This window comes from Anomaloglossus baeobatrachus, chromosome 7, assembly GCF_048569485.1.
Source record: "Anomaloglossus baeobatrachus isolate aAnoBae1 chromosome 7, aAnoBae1.hap1, whole genome shotgun sequence".
Classification (NCBI taxonomy): Eukaryota; Metazoa; Chordata; class Amphibia; order Anura; family Aromobatidae; genus Anomaloglossus; species Anomaloglossus baeobatrachus.
The window spans coordinates 141910003-141927332 of NC_134359.1; the positions used below are offsets into that span (position 1 = coordinate 141910003).

At 45.1% G+C, this 17330-nt stretch overlaps 1 protein-coding gene across 1 annotated transcript in view; it reads left to right on the plus strand.

Moving 5' to 3' along the window:
* LOC142246645 (protein unc-93 homolog A-like) overlaps window positions 1-17330 on the plus strand; it is a 294000-nt gene that overhangs the window by 24465 nt on the left and 252205 nt on the right. The window contains exons 2-3 of the mRNA XM_075319711.1: window positions 13697-13752; window positions 14093-14194. Coding sequence (XP_075175826.1) covers window positions 13697-13752; window positions 14093-14194 — 158 coding nt within the window. The remainder of the gene's footprint in view (window positions 1-13696; window positions 13753-14092; window positions 14195-17330) is intronic.

Sequence of the window (17330 nt, forward strand, 5' to 3'; positions counted from 1 at the left end):
GGATCACAGCATATTTATTGTTTTGAGTGGCCCCAGTCACAGTCCAGACTTAAATCTCATTGAGAATCTTTGGCACAATTTGAAAATTGCTGGTCACAAATTCTCCCTATCCAATCTCATTTAGCTTTTAATTCAGTCTTTAGATGTGCAAAGCTGGCAGAGATGTAAGAGGATGGCGTTAATGCATAACACAGCTCTACAAGCAAACCCTGTCATCTAGTGCCCTAACGGTGCAATAACAGGAGCAAAAGGAAAGCAATTAGGAACTGAAAAGGAGAATAAATGTAGCCTGGTTGGAGGAAGAAGCAAGAGGCACACAGTTATGTGTCAAGCTGTGGTAGAAATTATAAAAACCCCTGAGGCCAAGACTACTGGGCCTGTGTCAGGGAAGTCTACTAAAGACAGCTGAGGTGGATTATAGCCAAACTTACCAGCACAGGCCAGACAAGTGAAGTGAAGCATCAGCCTGAGTGAGGAGGAGTGATCCAACTTAGGCTCCTTTCACACGTCAGTGATTCTGGTACGTTTGTGCTTTTTTTTAAACGTACCAGAATCACTGACATACGCAGACCCATTATAATGAATGGGTCTGCTCACACATCAGTGATTTTTCACTGCACGTGTCTCCGTGCAGCGTACCCGCGTGTGCGTGATTGCTGCACGGAGACATGTCCATTTTTTTCTGGCATCACTGATGTTCCACGGACCATGCAGTAGTGTGGTCCGTAAAACACGTGCCAGAAAAAAACGTGCATTTAAAATAATAAACATTTTAACTCACCCGGCGTCCAGCGATGTCCTCTGCAGCCCGTCCTCCCTGCTGCTTCTAAGCCGGCTGATTACTGTCGCGCATATTCATTATGCGCGACACAGCCGACCCGGAAGCAGCTGCTGCGGGGGTCACCGGCGGCCGGATGCTGCGTCGCGGGAGCGATCAGCACCATGGACAGCGGGAGCGGGCGCAGGTGGATTGATTTCTAAGTGCAATCACGGGCCACGGATAACGGAGCCCGGATTGCACTTAGACAACCCACATGTGCCGTGATTCACGGCACACGCAGGGACATGTGCGTGTTTTACACGCCAGTGAAAAACGTCACTGTTTTTCACTGATGTGTGAAACGGGCCTAAGAAAGAGACAAGTGGCCAGAACCGAGATACCAAAGCCAAATGGCCAGAGCCAGATTTGAGAGACCACAAATGAGCAATTGGAACAAAGACTAAAAGGGAACATGTAAGTAAGGCTAGGTTCACACACTGCTTTGTTTTGCACTGCGTTTTTGTGCGTTTTTGCGGCAAAAAACGCACAAAAACGCACCCGCGGCAAAAAAAAAGCGGCAAAAACGCATGCGTTTTTTCCGCGATTTGGTGCGTTTTTTGCTCACTGCGTTTTTATGCGTTTTTTAGCAGTGAACAATGCCATTAAAGATTGTTGAAAAAAACAAACAAAAAAAAAAAGGTCTGATGTAATTTCCTTCTTCAATATGTTCTTCATTCTCCACTAGTATATGCAGGAGAGCAGACAGCTGCAGAACTACAAGGCTCAGCATGCTCCATACAGGACTGTATGCTGGAGGGAGAGGCAGGGGGAGCAGAACTACAAGGCTCAGCATACTCAGCATACTCCATCCAATAGTACAAGGAGAAAAGTTTTTCCAGCAATTGGTCCACGCAAAAAATTTTTTCTTAAATTTTTTTCTTAAAATCCAGTATTCTTTATTTAAGACATATTAAAAAGTCCATAACATGGTCAGGAAACCCATAGATGAGAGGACGCATTTCGATCTACCTGATCTTAGTCTGTCTCTAAACCATTTGGTCACAGGACTGTTTAAAAAGGGGCTGAGACCCACCATGTGATCAAATGGACAGAGAGAGTTTGGCAGACAAAACTATATATATATATATATATATATATATATATATATATATCTGTACACAAGATTATTCAATAAGCAAACAATAGTTCATTTCTTTTGTTAAGACCAGCAGGGAATCTTGTGCCCATAGAAAAAATCCATTGTATTTCTTTTTGAAAAAGAATTTCTTTTAAATTTCCTCCTCTTTTTGGTAACTTTATTTTTTCAATAGCATTTACTTTCATACTGTTCAAGTTACCCGCATGAACATCACGAAAATGCTGTGACGCTCCAGATAATTTTCTAGAGGAAGTATTATTCACATCATAGATGTGTTCAGAAATTCTCTTTCTTAAAGAACGCAAAGTGCTGCCTATATACTGCAGCTGACAGGCTGTGCAGGAAATCAAAAAGACTACGTATTTAGAACCGCAATTGATCATGGAGGTAATTTCATAGGATTTTTTATCCACATACGAAGATAATTTTTTAACATTTAACCGCATAGTCCACAGGTTTTATGACCACATTTATATGACCCCGTAGTCGGTAACCAATTTCCAGTATTTTTTTCTATATTTACAAAGACGCATCTACTGATGTGATCACTGGGTGATAAAATTGAACTTAACGTACTTTTTCTTTTAGAAACAAACCTCACACCATCTTTTAGAATTTGATTTAATATATCATCAGTAGATAATATTGGTAAATATCTTTTGATCACTTGGATTACGTCATAATAATTATTACTAAACTTGGTAGAAAAAAATACAGGTAATGAACTTTGTAAAGAATTTTTATTTTTATTTTGATTAATGTCCAGATATTGATTCCTATCCTTGGAATTGGTTTTAACTTTTGCCCTTTCAAGATTTTTATACTTATATCCCCTGGCTAAAAACCTTCTATCAATGTTGTTACATTCAGCTTCAAAACTTTCCTTGCTGGTACAATATCTTTTTGCTCGTATATATTCGCCCACAGGGATGTTTTCGATCACATGTCTGGGATGGCAGCTTTTAGCATGCAACAAGGAGTTGCCAGCTATGGGCTTTCGATATAGGACACAATCTATGTTACCACTATTATTGTTTCCATAGAAGGAGATATCCAGAAAATTAATTTTTAAAAGATGGTGAAAAAATGTAAACGCTGGATTATGGGCATTATTGCTGATGCAGGAAATGAAATTATCGATATTTTCATCAGGATTTTGCCATATAATAAGTATATCATCTATATAACGTAAATATATGGCAATATCCGAGGAAAAGGGATTGTTTTGAGTAAAAATAAATTGCTCCTCCCACCGGAACATAAAAATGCACGCTAATGAAAGAGAAAATCGCGCGCCCATTGAACATCCCTGTAGTTGAACATATATATTACCAAGAAATGTAAAATAGTTGCTTTTTAAGAGAAAAAAAGTTACATCCAGCAAAAAATTTTGGAGATCCAAAGAATAATTGGAATATCTTTGAAGCTGACCTCTAAGGGCCAGGATTGCAAGTGAATGGGGTATGGATGTGTACAATGTCTGAACATCACAGGTGAGCCAGCTGAAATTGCTCTGCCATTTAACCTGTGAGATAATGTTCAATACATGCTTACTATCCAAAACATGTCCAGGGGACATCCTTGGAAGAAATTCAAGATAGGTATCTAACCATTCAGACAAATGTTCTGTAACAGAATTATCCCCTTCACAACCATGGACGGAAAGATCCGTCATGGTGCCCTGGGCCTTAAAGACCAAGGACGGATCTTTCCGTCATGGCGGAATCGCGGCACCGGAGCCTCCGCTGATTGCAACCGGGTAACACAAACCATAGCTTCGGTGAGGAGGGGACCTGTACCTGACCTCAGGAGGGGTGGTGCCTCCTCCCCGGACCTACGGAGGCTGTGATTGGCTGACGAACGCTGCTCAACCAATCACAGCCACTGTAATGTTTCAGCCATTTAAAGTAACTGAAACAATGAAATCCAGCCCTGGCCAGTGCAGCTATAGCACTGGCCATTGGCTGGAGCTGGGTGACCTCACTGGATCACCCTCCCCCAGCTCCAGTAGCTCTGATTGGAGAGATCGGCCTTGTGACCGATCTCTCCAATCACAGTGGACCTGTTGCCGGTGACCGCCCCCCATCAGCTTCACTTGTCGGCCCTGCAGCACGCCAACACAGTGAGTGTATACAGTGCAATGGCAGGGCGACAAGATCTGGTCCCATGCTGTTATGTGACCGAAGCATGGGACCCGGAAGTTGCCGCGCTGCCATTCCAATGTATGAAACCGGCGAAAAGCCTCCCGATCCACCGCCGCCGCTGCCCTCTGCGATCTGCCACCTGTCTCCCCAATCTGCTGCCCACACCCCCACCCCTCGTATCTGCTGCCCGCACTCTCACCCCCACCCCCACACCTCCCGATCCACCGCCGCCGCCCTCCATCTGCCACAGTGCCACCGCTCCCCCCGATCTGCTGCCCGGCCCCTTTCACCTCCGTGATGTGCTGCCAGCCCCTTCCACTCGAGATCGGCTGCCCGCTTCCTCCTCCCTTATGTGCTGCCCGGCCCCGCCCCCTCTCCTCTGTTATGTGCTGCCCGGCCCCGCCCCCTCTCCTCCGTTATGTGCTGCGTGCCCCCTCTCCTCCGTTATGTACTGCCCAGCCCCGCCCCCTCTCCTCCGTTATGTGCTGCCCGGCACCGCCCCCTCTCCTCCGTTATGTGCTGCCAGTCCCCGCCCCCTCTCCTCCGTTATGTGCTGCCCGGCCCCGCCCCCTCTCCTCCGTTATGTGCTGCATGCCCCCTCTCCTCCGTTATGTGTTGCGCGCCCCCTCTCCTCCGTTATGTGCTGCCTGCCCCCTCTCCTCCATTATGTGCTGCGCGCCCCCTCTCCTCCGTTATGTGCTGCCCACCCCCTCCCCTCCGTTATGTGCTGCTCGTCCCCTCACCTCCGTGATGTGCTGCCCGCACCCCCCACCTCTCACCCCCGTGATCGGCTACCCGCCCCCTCCCTTGTCACCCCCGTGATGTGCGCTCCCTCCCCTGTCAACCCAGTGATGTGCGCTCCCTCCCCTGTCACCCCCGTGATGTGTGCTCCCTCACCTGTCACCGCCATGATGTGTGCTCCCTTACCTGTCACCCCCGTGATCTGTGCTCCCTCACCTGTCACCCCTGTGATGTGTGCTCCCTCCCCTGTCACCCCCGTGATGTGTGCTCCCTCACCTGTCACCCCCGTGATGTGTGCTCCCTCCCCTGTCACTCCCTTGATGTGTGCTCCCTCACCTGTCACCCCCGTGATCTGTGCTCCCTCACCTGTCACCCCCGTGATGTGTGCTCCCTCCCCTGTCACCCCCGTGATGTTTGCTCCCTCCCCTGTCACCCCCGTGATCTGTGCTCCCTCACCTGTCATCCCCATGATCTGTGCTCCCTCCCCTGTCACCCCCGTGATCTGCGCTCCCTCACCTGTCACCACCGTGATGGTCACCACCGTGATGTGTGCTCCCTCCCCTGTCACCCTCGTGATCTGCGCTCCCTCACCTGTCACCCCCATGATCTGCGCTCCCTCACCTGTCACCCCCGTGATGTGTGCTCCCTCACCTGTCACCCCCGTGATGTGTGCTCCCTCCCCTGTCACCCCCGTGATCTGTGCTCCCTCCCCTGTCACCCCCGTGATGTGTGCTCCCTCCCCTGTCACCCCCATGATCTGCACTCCCTCACCTGTCACCCCCGTGATCTGCGCTCCCTCACCTGTCACCCCCGTGATCTGCGCTCCCTCACCTGTCACCCCCGGGATGTGTGCTCCCTCACCTGTCACCCCCGTGATGTGTGCTCCCTCACCTGTCAGCCCCGTGATCTGCGCTCCCTCACCTGTCACCCCCGTGATCTGTGCTCCCTCACCTGTCACCCCCGTGATCTGTGCTCCCTCACCTGTCACCCCCATGATCTGTTGTCCGCTCTCCCTCACCTCTCACCCCCATGATCTGTGCTCTGCTCACCTGTCTCCTCCGTGATCTGCACTCCGCCTCCACCCTATCCCAGCCGCCTTGGTCTCACAATCACAGATGCTCCCTTTTATATGCCGCTGCGCCCCCATCTGCCACCCCCCCATCTGCCGCTGTTCTGATCCATCCTGTAAGTATTGTTCGTGGCTCTTTTCTAAGTATCCCCAATCGCATCTCCCAGTCCTTCCCCCCCCCCTCTCCTCCCCCACCTGCTTGCTGCCAAGTGCTGATCAGCTACGTGATTGGCTGATCAGGTACGTAATTGTTGCTCTAGTTTTTGCTTTTTTTTGTGCACCCCAAATAAAAAAAAACAAAACAAAACTTGAACAATTAGGTACCTGATCAGCAATCGTCCTGCAGTCGTACTCGAATTTGGACAGGACTTCTTTTTTCCATCCCACCTAGTCCCCCCCCCCCTTTTTTGCAGAACATTCGTGCGTGCGCCCTGTTTTTTTTTTATGCCATGGGGGTCTAGTTTCCAAAACGGGGTCACATGTTGGGGAGCTCTACTGTTTCGGCACCTCAGGGGGTCTCCAAACACAGCATGGAATACGCTAATTATCCCAGACAATTTTGTGTTTGAAAAGTCAAATGACGCTCCTTGCATTCCGAGCCCTGCTGCGCGCCCAAACATTTGATTTCCACCACATATGAGGTGTCTGTGTACTCAGGAGAAATTGCACAATACATTTTATGGTGCAATTTTTCCTGATACCCTTGTGAAAAAAAGCTACCTGGTTGAATAACAATTTTGTGGTAAAAAAATTTTTTTTTATTTTCACGGCTCAACTCTATTAACTTTTGTGAAGCCCCCAGAGGCTCAAAGTGCTCAATAAACATCTAGATAAATTCCATGAGGGGTCTAGTTTCCAAAATGGGGTCACATGTGGGGGAGCTTTACTGTTTCGGCACCTCAGGGGCTCTCCTAACACAACATGGAATACGCTAATTATCCCAGACAATTTTAAGCTTGAAACGTCAAATGACGCTCCTTGCCTTCCGAGCCCTGCTGTGCGCTCAAACATTTGATTTCCACCACATATGAGGTGTCTGTGTACTCAGGAGAAATTGCACAATACATTTTGCTCAATGAACATCTAGATAAATTCCATGAGGGGTCTAGTTTCCAAAATGGGGTCACATGTGGGGGAGCTCCACAGTTTCGGCACCTCAGGGGCTCTCCAAACACAACATGGTGCGGCTAACGATTCCAGCTAATTTTCTGTTCAAAAAAGTCAAATGGCGCTCCTTCCCTTCCGAGTCCTGCCGTGCGCCCAAACAGTGGTTTTTCGCCACATATGAGGTATCTGCGTGCTCAGCAGAAATTACCCAACAAATTTTGGGGGTTCATTTAATCCTGCTACCCTTGTGAATATGCAATATTTGAGGCTAAATTAACATTTTTGTTGCAAAAAGTAAAATGTTCATTTTTTCCTTCCACATTGCTTTAGTCACTGTGAAGCACCTGAAGGGTTAATAACCTTCTTGAATGTGGTTTTGAGTAGCCTGACGGGTGCCGTTTTTGGAAGGGTGCCACTTTTGGGTGTTTTGTGTCATGTAGACCTTTGGCTTTGTAAATTTTGTTGTAAAAATGAGAAATTGCTCATAAACTTTCAACCCCAATAACTTCCTTAAATTTTTTTTCCCCAAAATTGTTCTGATGTAAAGTAGACATGTGGGAAATGTTATTTATTAATTATGTTGTGTCATATGTCTCGTTGGTTTTAGAGCATAAAAATTAAAAGTTTGAAAATTACAAAATTTTCAAAATTTCAGTTTTTTTCACAAATAAACGCAAAAAATATCGGCCTAAATTTACCACTAACATGAAGCCCAATATGTCACGAAAAAAACATTCTCAGAATCACCGGGATCCGTTGAAGCGTTCCAGAGTTATAACCTCCTAAAGTGACATTGGTCAAAATGGCAAAAAATGGCCTGGTCTTTAGGGTCAAAATAGGCTTGGGGCTGAAGAGGTTAATACCTGACACTTTTAGTCTAAATTTTGGTGGAAAAAAATCTTTATGGGCTTTTGGTAGTGCATGTAATAAAGGCGTGAGTGAACAAACCGGATTAAGATAATCCCTCTGTTTTTCATCAATTAAACCAAGGTGAAAACCTTCATTTAAAATTCTTTCCAAAGATTTTTTAATATCCAAGGAGGGATCAAATTCAACCCTCCTGTAGATATTATCATCCTCTAACATATTTAATATTTCTTTTTCATATAAGCCCACATCTAAAACCACCACTGCACCGCTTTTATCCGCGTTTTTTATAATATTAGGATTATCACGTAGAGCAGTGAGGGCATTTTTTTCTTTTTTAGATAGATTGTGAATTGAGGGCTCCTGTTTATGAGAGAGGACTGTGAGTTCTTTTTCTACTATGTTTTGAAAATCTGTCATTTGATCTCACCTGGAGGGGATGAGATAAAACTGAGGATTGGGAGTATTGAAATGAGGAATTGCAGAACCAGTGTTCACACCAATACCATTATCAATAGAAAGATCACGCAAATCCTGCAAAACCATTTGTTCAAGGAATGAATTAGGAAAAAAAAGTGTGTCAGCTTTTGTGCTGGGTGACGGCAATGCGCTTTCATTACCCCAAAAATGCTTTTTAACCGTCAATTTTCGGATGAATTTATTAACGTCCAAAATAGTTCAAAAAATATCAAATTTTTTATTTGGGACAAAATTGAGACCCTTTTTTAAAACGCTTAATTCACCATCACCCAAAACACAAGCCGACATATTAATCACAGAAAAACAGTCATCAACATTTACTTTTTCTTCCCTCTGGTGTAATACACTCTGTTTTCTATGTTTGCGCCCCCCCCCCCCTCCTTGTTTTTTTCGATTTTTTTGGGGGGAAAAAATGTTTTTTGATTCCATCAAGGAAGTGGAACCTGAGGGATTATCCAAATTAGTGTCCGAAGCGCCGGTGTTATAGTCCGTAGAATCTAAGTCAGTAGTCTCTGGGTCTGTAGATGAAAAACTAACCCGATTGGGTGTACTGTGTTTTTTACTTCTCAGTATTGATCGAGGACCTGTATGAGAGAATTTGCGAAAAGTATGCCAGTTGTAAATTTTATTTTCATCATAGTCTCTCAAATCCCTGATAAATTTCTTTTCTTTAAATGATATTATAGTATCCTCCAAAATAGTCATTTTAGTATTGAATTGGTCTCTTGCAGCTTTATAAGAAATTATTTTTCAAAAACAAATAAAATGGATTTTTTTCTATGGGCACAAGATTCCCTGCTGGTCTTAACAAAAGAAATGAACTATTGTTTGCTTATTGAATAATCTTGTGTACAGATATATATATATATATATATATATATATATATAATATATATATATATATATATATATATATATATGGTTCTTGTAGAAAAATATATTCAGATTTTTGTAAAAAAATATTCAGAGTTTTATAAAGAAATATTTATGTATAAAATGATGTTTATTTCAGTGCTTAAATTTAGCCTTTCCCATAATGGGTTAAAACTTTTGTCTGCCAAACTCTCTCTGTCCATTTGATCACATGGTGGGTCTCAGCCCCTTTTTAAACAGTCCTGTGACCATATGGTTTAGAGACAGACTAAGATCAGGTCGATCGAAACGCATCCTCTCATCTATGGGTTTCCTGACCATGTTATGGACTTTTTAATATGTCTTAAATAAAGAATACTGGATTTTAAGAAAAAATTTTTGCGTGGACCAATTGCTGGAAAAACTTTTCTCCTTGTACTACCAGGATTTGCCGACCTTCCTTGCTTGCAATATCCACTGCATTTGGGTCTCCTACTAAGCAGGTGAGCTGGACACACCTTTTTTGCATGTCTTCCCTGGGCTTCCATTCCGTGCTCCCTGCTTAATATAATGGAATTATAAAGAAGTCATAATATTGACACTCACAGATTTTTGTCTTAATATTTGGACTTGTCATTGACATTAATGGAGACTGCAATTGTTTCAAATGAACATAGCCAAAATGTATTTCTTATTGCGGATCAAAAAAGAATGGAGAAAGTGGCAAAAATCTTTTCCCTAAATAGACAAGATTGTTCCACTGATGCACCTTTGGACTTTAATAAATCTATGTGGGAATTGGAAAAGGCTACGTCAGCAAGAATACGCACCTGGTGGGATAGCAAAACATTACAGACTTATCTGGATAAAAATATGATCCCCAGGGGGCTTCGTCTTAATAAAAGACCTACAGTGGAATATAATGATGATTTTACCACTAAATAGAATCTGATTCTATCAGAATGCTCTAAGAATTTAATCCAACTTATTGTTGAACAGGAACGCAATAAAATAGTGGATTTGGAAGCGAAAATCAGAGACATTGAAACTTTTCTTGTCCAATATAATAATTGTGATTCTTATAAAGGTGGGCCTCAGCCCCTTTTTAAACAGTCCTGTGACCATATGGTTTAGAGACAGACTAAGATCAGGTCGATCGAAACGCGTCCTCTCATCTATGGGTTTCCTGACCATGCTATGGACTTTTTAATATGTCTTAAATAAAGAATACTGGATTTTAAGAAAAAAATTTTGCGTGGACCAATTGCTGGAAAAACTTTTCTCCTTGTACTACCAGGATTTGCCGACCTTCCTTCCTTGCAATATCCACTGCATTTGGGTCTCCTACTAAGCAGGTGAGCTGGACACAACTTTTTTGCATGTCTTCCATCCAATAGTGTATGCAGGAGAGCAGACAGCAGCTGCAGAACTACAAGGCTCAGCATCCTACATCCAATAGTGTATGCAGGAGAGCAGACAGCTGCAGAACTACAAGGCACAGCATCTTCCATCAGGACTGTATGCAGGAGTTTTTTGCCCCCCAAAAAAATGACGTGGGTTTCGCCATATTATTGTATGCTAGCCAGGTACAGCAGGCAGGTACGGGCTGCCCCAAACCCCCAGCTGTCTATTTGTACCCAGATGGGAACCAAAAATATAGGGAAGCCCTTTTCTTTAATTATTTCATGAATTTCATGAAATAATTAAAAAAAAAAAATGACGTGGGCTTCGCCCAATTTTTGAGTCCAGCCAGGTACAACTAGGCAGCTGTGGATTGGAATCCGCAGTGCAGGGTGCCTATGCTTTCTGGGCACTCCCGCTGCAAATTGCAGTCCGCAGCCACCCCAGAAAATGGCGCTTCCATAGAAGCACCATCATCTGGCGCTGTATCCAACTCTTCCAGCTGCCCTGGTGATGGGTGGCTCGCTGGGTAATAATGAGGTTAGTGCTAGCTGTATATTATCAGCTGGCCCTAAGCCCGAAATTCATGGTGTCACGCCAATATTAGACATGGCCACCATGAATTTCTAGTACCGATAAAAAAAAAACACAACACACCACACAATCCGGATCCAATATCATCTGATCGGTTTGCTGGAAGGCATACTGATCAGATGATGTCAGGTTAAAGGACGTGAATCATATGAGACTGCAGCTGATTGTATAAACACTGTTTATATAATCAGCTGATGCATCAGTGCAAAAAAAAATACTCACTTATATGCTGATCACCGGCAGCTCCTGGAGCGATTGGATGGGAGTCTGATCCCGTCCGATCGCTGCAGGAGCTGCCGGTTATCAGCTGATGAAGTCTCCTGACGGCAGGATCAGCTGATAGGTGAAACCGGCCGGGCGCCGGCGTCACCGCGAGACTTACGATCATCTGATGCGTCAGGTGACCGCATCAGGTGATCCACCGCCAGGTCCTGCAGCCATCGGACATTCCCGGGGAGACTGCACACAGCCGGACCGGCGGTACCGGGAGAGCAGCTGGGAGCGGACATGCACCGGGAGTCTGCAGACAGGTGAGCATGACATTTTTTTTTACTGTTCACTTTTGTTTTCCCAGCTGCTTCCACCTTCAGCCCGGCCATGGCGCCGCACGGGAGCTGACATGGCGCCACACAGAAGATTGAAGCAGCGGTGGCGGTACCGGGAGGATTCATGCTTCTGTGTTTACTGACAGAAGGAATCCTCTTCCTATACATGTCACTTTACTACCCACCCCTTGCATTTATAGCTGCGTTTTTAAGTCATAAAAACGCACTTAAATGCAGCTATATTTGCAATTTGCGTTTTTCATTGCATTTTTGAACATTTCATTGAACTCAATGGGTGGAAAACGCAGTAAAAAACGCAAAAATAGACATGCTGCATTTTTGTGTGCAGCACAAAAACGCAGATAAAAAAACGCTGTGTGCAGACAGCAAAAATGAAAACTCATAGACTTTGCTGGGGAAGCAAAGTCATGCAGTTTTCTGAGCAAAAACGCACCCGAAAAACGCACAAAAACGCACTGTGTGAACTTACCCTAAAGCCAGAGCCATGAATGTCTGAGCTGCATTGAAGTGGCTAATTACAATACAAAGGAATCAGGTCATGCTTCAGAGGACAGAGTTGGCCAGCATTCTGTTTAGTCATAATTGCTGTATTCATATTGTAAAATAGTTTGCTGTATTTTCAGTATTGTTTTACCCCTTTTTACATTGTGCCTTAGAAACGGTATTAGTTGGTGTTAATTGAAAAAATAATCATTGGATCAAGTTACCACTGTATCTGCCTGTGCTGTTACATCCTCGTACCCGTCTACAGAGACATACCCCAAAAGACGTGTAGCAGTAATTTCAGCAAAAGATTGTCCTACATAAAATTGACTCGGGGTGAATAGAAATAAACAAGATAATTTTCAGAGTTATATTTTTAATATATTTTGAAAAGCATGTATCATTTCTTTTACACTTCACAAGTACTTCCTACTTTTGAAGCTCATCAAGAGAATGCCAAGTGTGCAAAGCAGTAATCAAAGCAAAAGGTGGCTACTTTGAAGAACCTACAATATAAGACATATTTTCAGTTGTTTCACACTTTTTTGCTAAGTATTTCATTCCACACGTGTTAATTCATAGTTTTGATGCCTTCAATGTGAATCTACAATTTTCAGAGCCATGAAAATAAAGAAAACTCTTTGAATTAGAAGGTATGTCCAAACTTTTGGTCTGTACTGTAAAATCTCAAGAAAATATATTTACGTTTGTGGGTGTAACATGAAAAAATGTGGAAATGTTCACAGTGTATGAATACTTTTTCTAGCCACTGTAAATTAATTGGAAAAAAACATGCTTACAATATTCAATCATATCTTGAGAACTGATAAAAAAACAATATATTTTAATTTATATTTATTTTAATTTATATGTCAATATTTAAGTTGAACATAATGTTGATTGTTATATCAATTAATTGGAGGACACAGAGAAGCATGGGTGTATGCTGCTGCCACTAGGAGGTTAACTAGGCAAAAACGTTAATTCTTCCACAGCGGCTGACACTCACCTACTGGCAAGAAGCTAATCACTTTTAGCTTAGTGTCCCAATTCCAGAAAAGATTGCCAGACCTCACATACCCCTCTGGTACTGCACCAGACCACGGCCCTCTGCTCAGGCTACACAAATCCGCAGACCCATACTGCACAGGAACCCCTAACTAATCAGATTGTGTCCCCTTTCCCCTAGTGGGCCACTGCTCTTTTCTAGTCGGTCGCTGGCCTAACCAAGGTATCCCAAACCACAGTGTAGCTCTTTCAGCATCTGCCCCATCATATTCTGCCAATGGTATACCGATTCCACCTCCAGGTGACTAAGATCTACCGGACACCAGCTCCAACATGGCACATCACGCAAGAGGATCAAGAATCATACTCGTCATAACCTTTCTTCTAAATCAGCTTCTCTCTTCACCTCTTTTCAAGTAGCCTCAGTTTTCCATTCTTTCTCAATGAATGACCATACTTTTCCAGATTCTGAACACAGTTCTGGTTCTGATTCAGATACCGATGTGGACCAGGCTTCTAAGGTGAGGGTTATGATTGAGAGTCTCGTCCATGCCTAACTAGACCTTGAACATTAAAGAAGCAGCTCCTCCACCTGCCAAGCAGTTGGTGTCCTTTAAGAAAGCTAGGCATTCACGCAGTGTCTTCTCTGATCACAAAGAATTTAAAAAGGTGCTATTCAAGGAATGGGGGCAAACAGATAGACGGTTTAAGAGATGAGGTCACATTGGAATCCTATATCCGTTCCTTTCTGACCTTAAAAAGAAGTGGACCAAGTTTCCCAGCTTTGCACCAGCACTATTCTTCCTATCGTGGATGGCGCAGCTATCAAAGATCCTACAGACGCTCACATTAAATCTCTAGACAAGTCTGCCTTTGAGGAAGCAGGAGTTTCCCTATGCCCAACCTTCCAAGTTTTTTGGATTTCCAAGTCAATCTCCAACTGGGCAAAGCATTTACATCAAGGTATTATAACTGTCACTCCACCTGAAGACTTATCGGACATCGCTGACCAGATCACATATGCATGAAAGTACCTTCTTTCTGCTTCTCTTGATGTTGCCGGCTGTCCTGCTCTTGTACCGCCCCGCGGGCTCGGCCGGCTAGCGAGCCGCTCAGATCCGTGCTCATACGGTGGGTGGCTCGAGCTCCTCATGGACCCGGGGGTCATGTCGCTCTGCAAGGGGGTTGGCGCTACACGCAGGGACTTCGGTGGGGAGTTCCACAGCCGGGGTCACAGTGGTTTGTAGGGGATTTAAGTTCAGGACGCCACCACTGGTTGTGGTGAATGGATGGACACCACCGCTGCCGTTGACTAGGCCTCCCGGGGACGGTGTTGCGCAGCTTGGTGTTGACCCCTCCGTGAATAAGGGAGTGATGGTCCCGGGGGCCCGAGGGAGGTGCTGAGGCAAGGGGATGGGTGCGTGCTGGGTGCTGGTGCGGTGCGGCGTGGTGCGCAGCCCGAAGGCGCTGGTGTACTCACTATGACACAACACACTGGAGTCTCTGGTAAACCAAACGGGATGATGAACGGTGCCCGCAGCCGGCTGCAGCTTCTCCCTTAACAGGTTGGTGGTTTCCGCCTTTCTCCTGTACCTCGTTAATGTGAATGTTATGACTCCTATGCCTAAGCAATGGTAGTCTGCTCCCCGGCTTGATGGGTGTCGGGAGAGCCCTGTTTGCCCACAGACCTTGGCCCCTTGGGTCTCTATGCCTTGGCGGTGGCTTTACCCTAATGGTTGGGCTGTTGTCTTCAGTCGGGTCTTATGTGGGAAAGGTCCTAAAGTCCAGTCCTCAATCTGTTGATTCGACTTAGCCTAGTGGTTTCTGGGCTTCGTACTGGGTCTGAGTACCCCTCCTGGTGCTCCGGTTTCCAATCGGCTCCCCGGTTCGGTACCGGCAGGCCACCGCCCGACCCTGGTCCCTACGGTTAGACCGGGCAGCCACGACCGTCTGCCTCCTTGCCAGAGGTGACTGGGCTCCAACCCAGACACCTGGTAGACTATGGCAGGCCTGGTCACAGGTCTGCCCTTGAACTTGACTTCTCTCCTCCACTGTCAAAGCTAATCATCTACTCTCTGTTTTCCTGCCTCCTGGCCTGTGAACTCCTCGGTGAGCGGAGCCAACCGCCTGGCTCCACCCCCTGGTGTGGACATCAAAACTGGAGGGTGGTGACAAGGTTTTGAAGTTTGGCTGCTGTCACCTTTTTAGGGAGGGTGTGTGTGTGCATGGGACTACCTGGGACGACCTGACTAGTCCAGGGCGTCACACTCTCACCTTCAGAAACATCATGTCCATCCGCAGGGGTCTATGGCTCACAGCTTAGAAACCATATGCAGATTCGAAGAAGGCTATTATCAGTCTTCCCTTCCTAGATTCTTGCTTGTTTAGAGCTAAACTGGATCAGATCATTTCTAATGTCATTGACGGGAAAAGCACTTTTCTGCCTCAGTGGAAACCCAAGAGCCCTCCCCCAGGCACACATTTTTGCCGTTCTGTCTTCAATTCTCCTCTGGCAGGGCAGCTATTTATCAAGAAAAGTAAATGGCTATTCAAGAAAAGAAAAGACTATTGTTCAACTTGGCCCTGGGTTGGTGCGCTCATGGACTACAAAGTGGATCTGATTGCTCCCAATCAAGATCCAACAGGTTCTCCTCCACATGAGGGGTTGCCCCCACTTAGGCGGTCATCGCTTTCTCTTTCAGGCCGCTTGGTTCTCTGTAGTCAATGACTCTTGAGTCCGAGAGATCATCTCCTCTATAGAGGAATTTGCTACTCTTCTTCCACATCACTTTTTCAAGTCCAGTCCACCAAATTGCCATCTATGATTCCTGGGTTTTACAATGTTATTACTTCTCTCTGTCAAGAAGGCGTCACCATTCCCATTCCTACAAAGGAATGCTTCTTAGGTTTTTATTTAAACCTCTTGTGGTACCCAAGAAAAATGGGTCAGTACATAGCATCCTGGATGTCAAGCTACAAAACAAATGAGTCCATCTCTGACACTTCATTTCTTCTATCGAACCTGAGGAATTTCTCTGTTCAATAGACATCTAGGACGCCTACCTCCAAATTCTTATTTACCCAGGTCACCAGAGGTTTCTGCATTTTTGTGTCCAGCAATCACATTTTCAATTCGTTGCTCTCCCCTTCGGACTTGCTACAATTCCCAGAGTATTCACGAATATTATGGTTGCATCCTTAGGGCCAGGGGTATCCTTGTCATTACCTATCTAGACAATATTCTCATGAAGGCACCTTCCTATACCACCTGTCTCTTCAAAGCCCCATAGAGACTCATACCACCTCGGTTTGATTGACTAGTCAAAGTTGCCCCTGATTCCCGTTCAACATCTTATCTTCCATCCAATCAAGAGTTTTTCTACCGAAAGAGATTGACTCTGTAGCATGGAACACGTCTCCTTATTCATTCTCCCTCACATCCCCTTTGGGTTTGCATGAGTGTTCTGGGAAAAATGGTAGCTGCCTTCAAAGCAATTTCATTTGCACAATTTGACAATAGACCTCTCCAGGTAGCTCTCATGTCAAAGTGAGACAAATCAGCCTCCACTCTGGATCTTTCGAACCAAGGAGTTTCTGATGTGGTGGCAGTATTCTTCACTCATTCCCTGCTGACTGTCCTTTCTGCCAATTTATTGGTTGATTGTGACAATAGATGCCAGCCTCATAGTTTGAGAAGCAGTGTTTCAAGACCTCACTATTCAAGATCATGTAAAATTTCTCTCAACATTCTAGATCACAGAGGCATCCACTTAGCCCTTCTTCATTGGTGGTAGGATCACTTTTCACCCTCTTCCTATACAGTCCAACAATGCTAAGGCTGCAGCATACAGCAACCATCAGGGAGGTTTTCAGAGTCCCACTGTCATATCAGAGCTCTCCCAGATCCTGTTGTGGGCGATTTCAGCAGTGGGGTGGACAACTGTGCAGCCAACTTCGTGAGCTGTGAGTCTATTTCCATAGAAAAGTGGTCACCCCACAGCCTTCAACCAGATTTGTGACAAAGGGGCACTCCCGACATCGACCTGAAGGAGTCCAGTATGAACAACAAGGTCCTCGCCGCTAGCTCTGATGCCCTGGC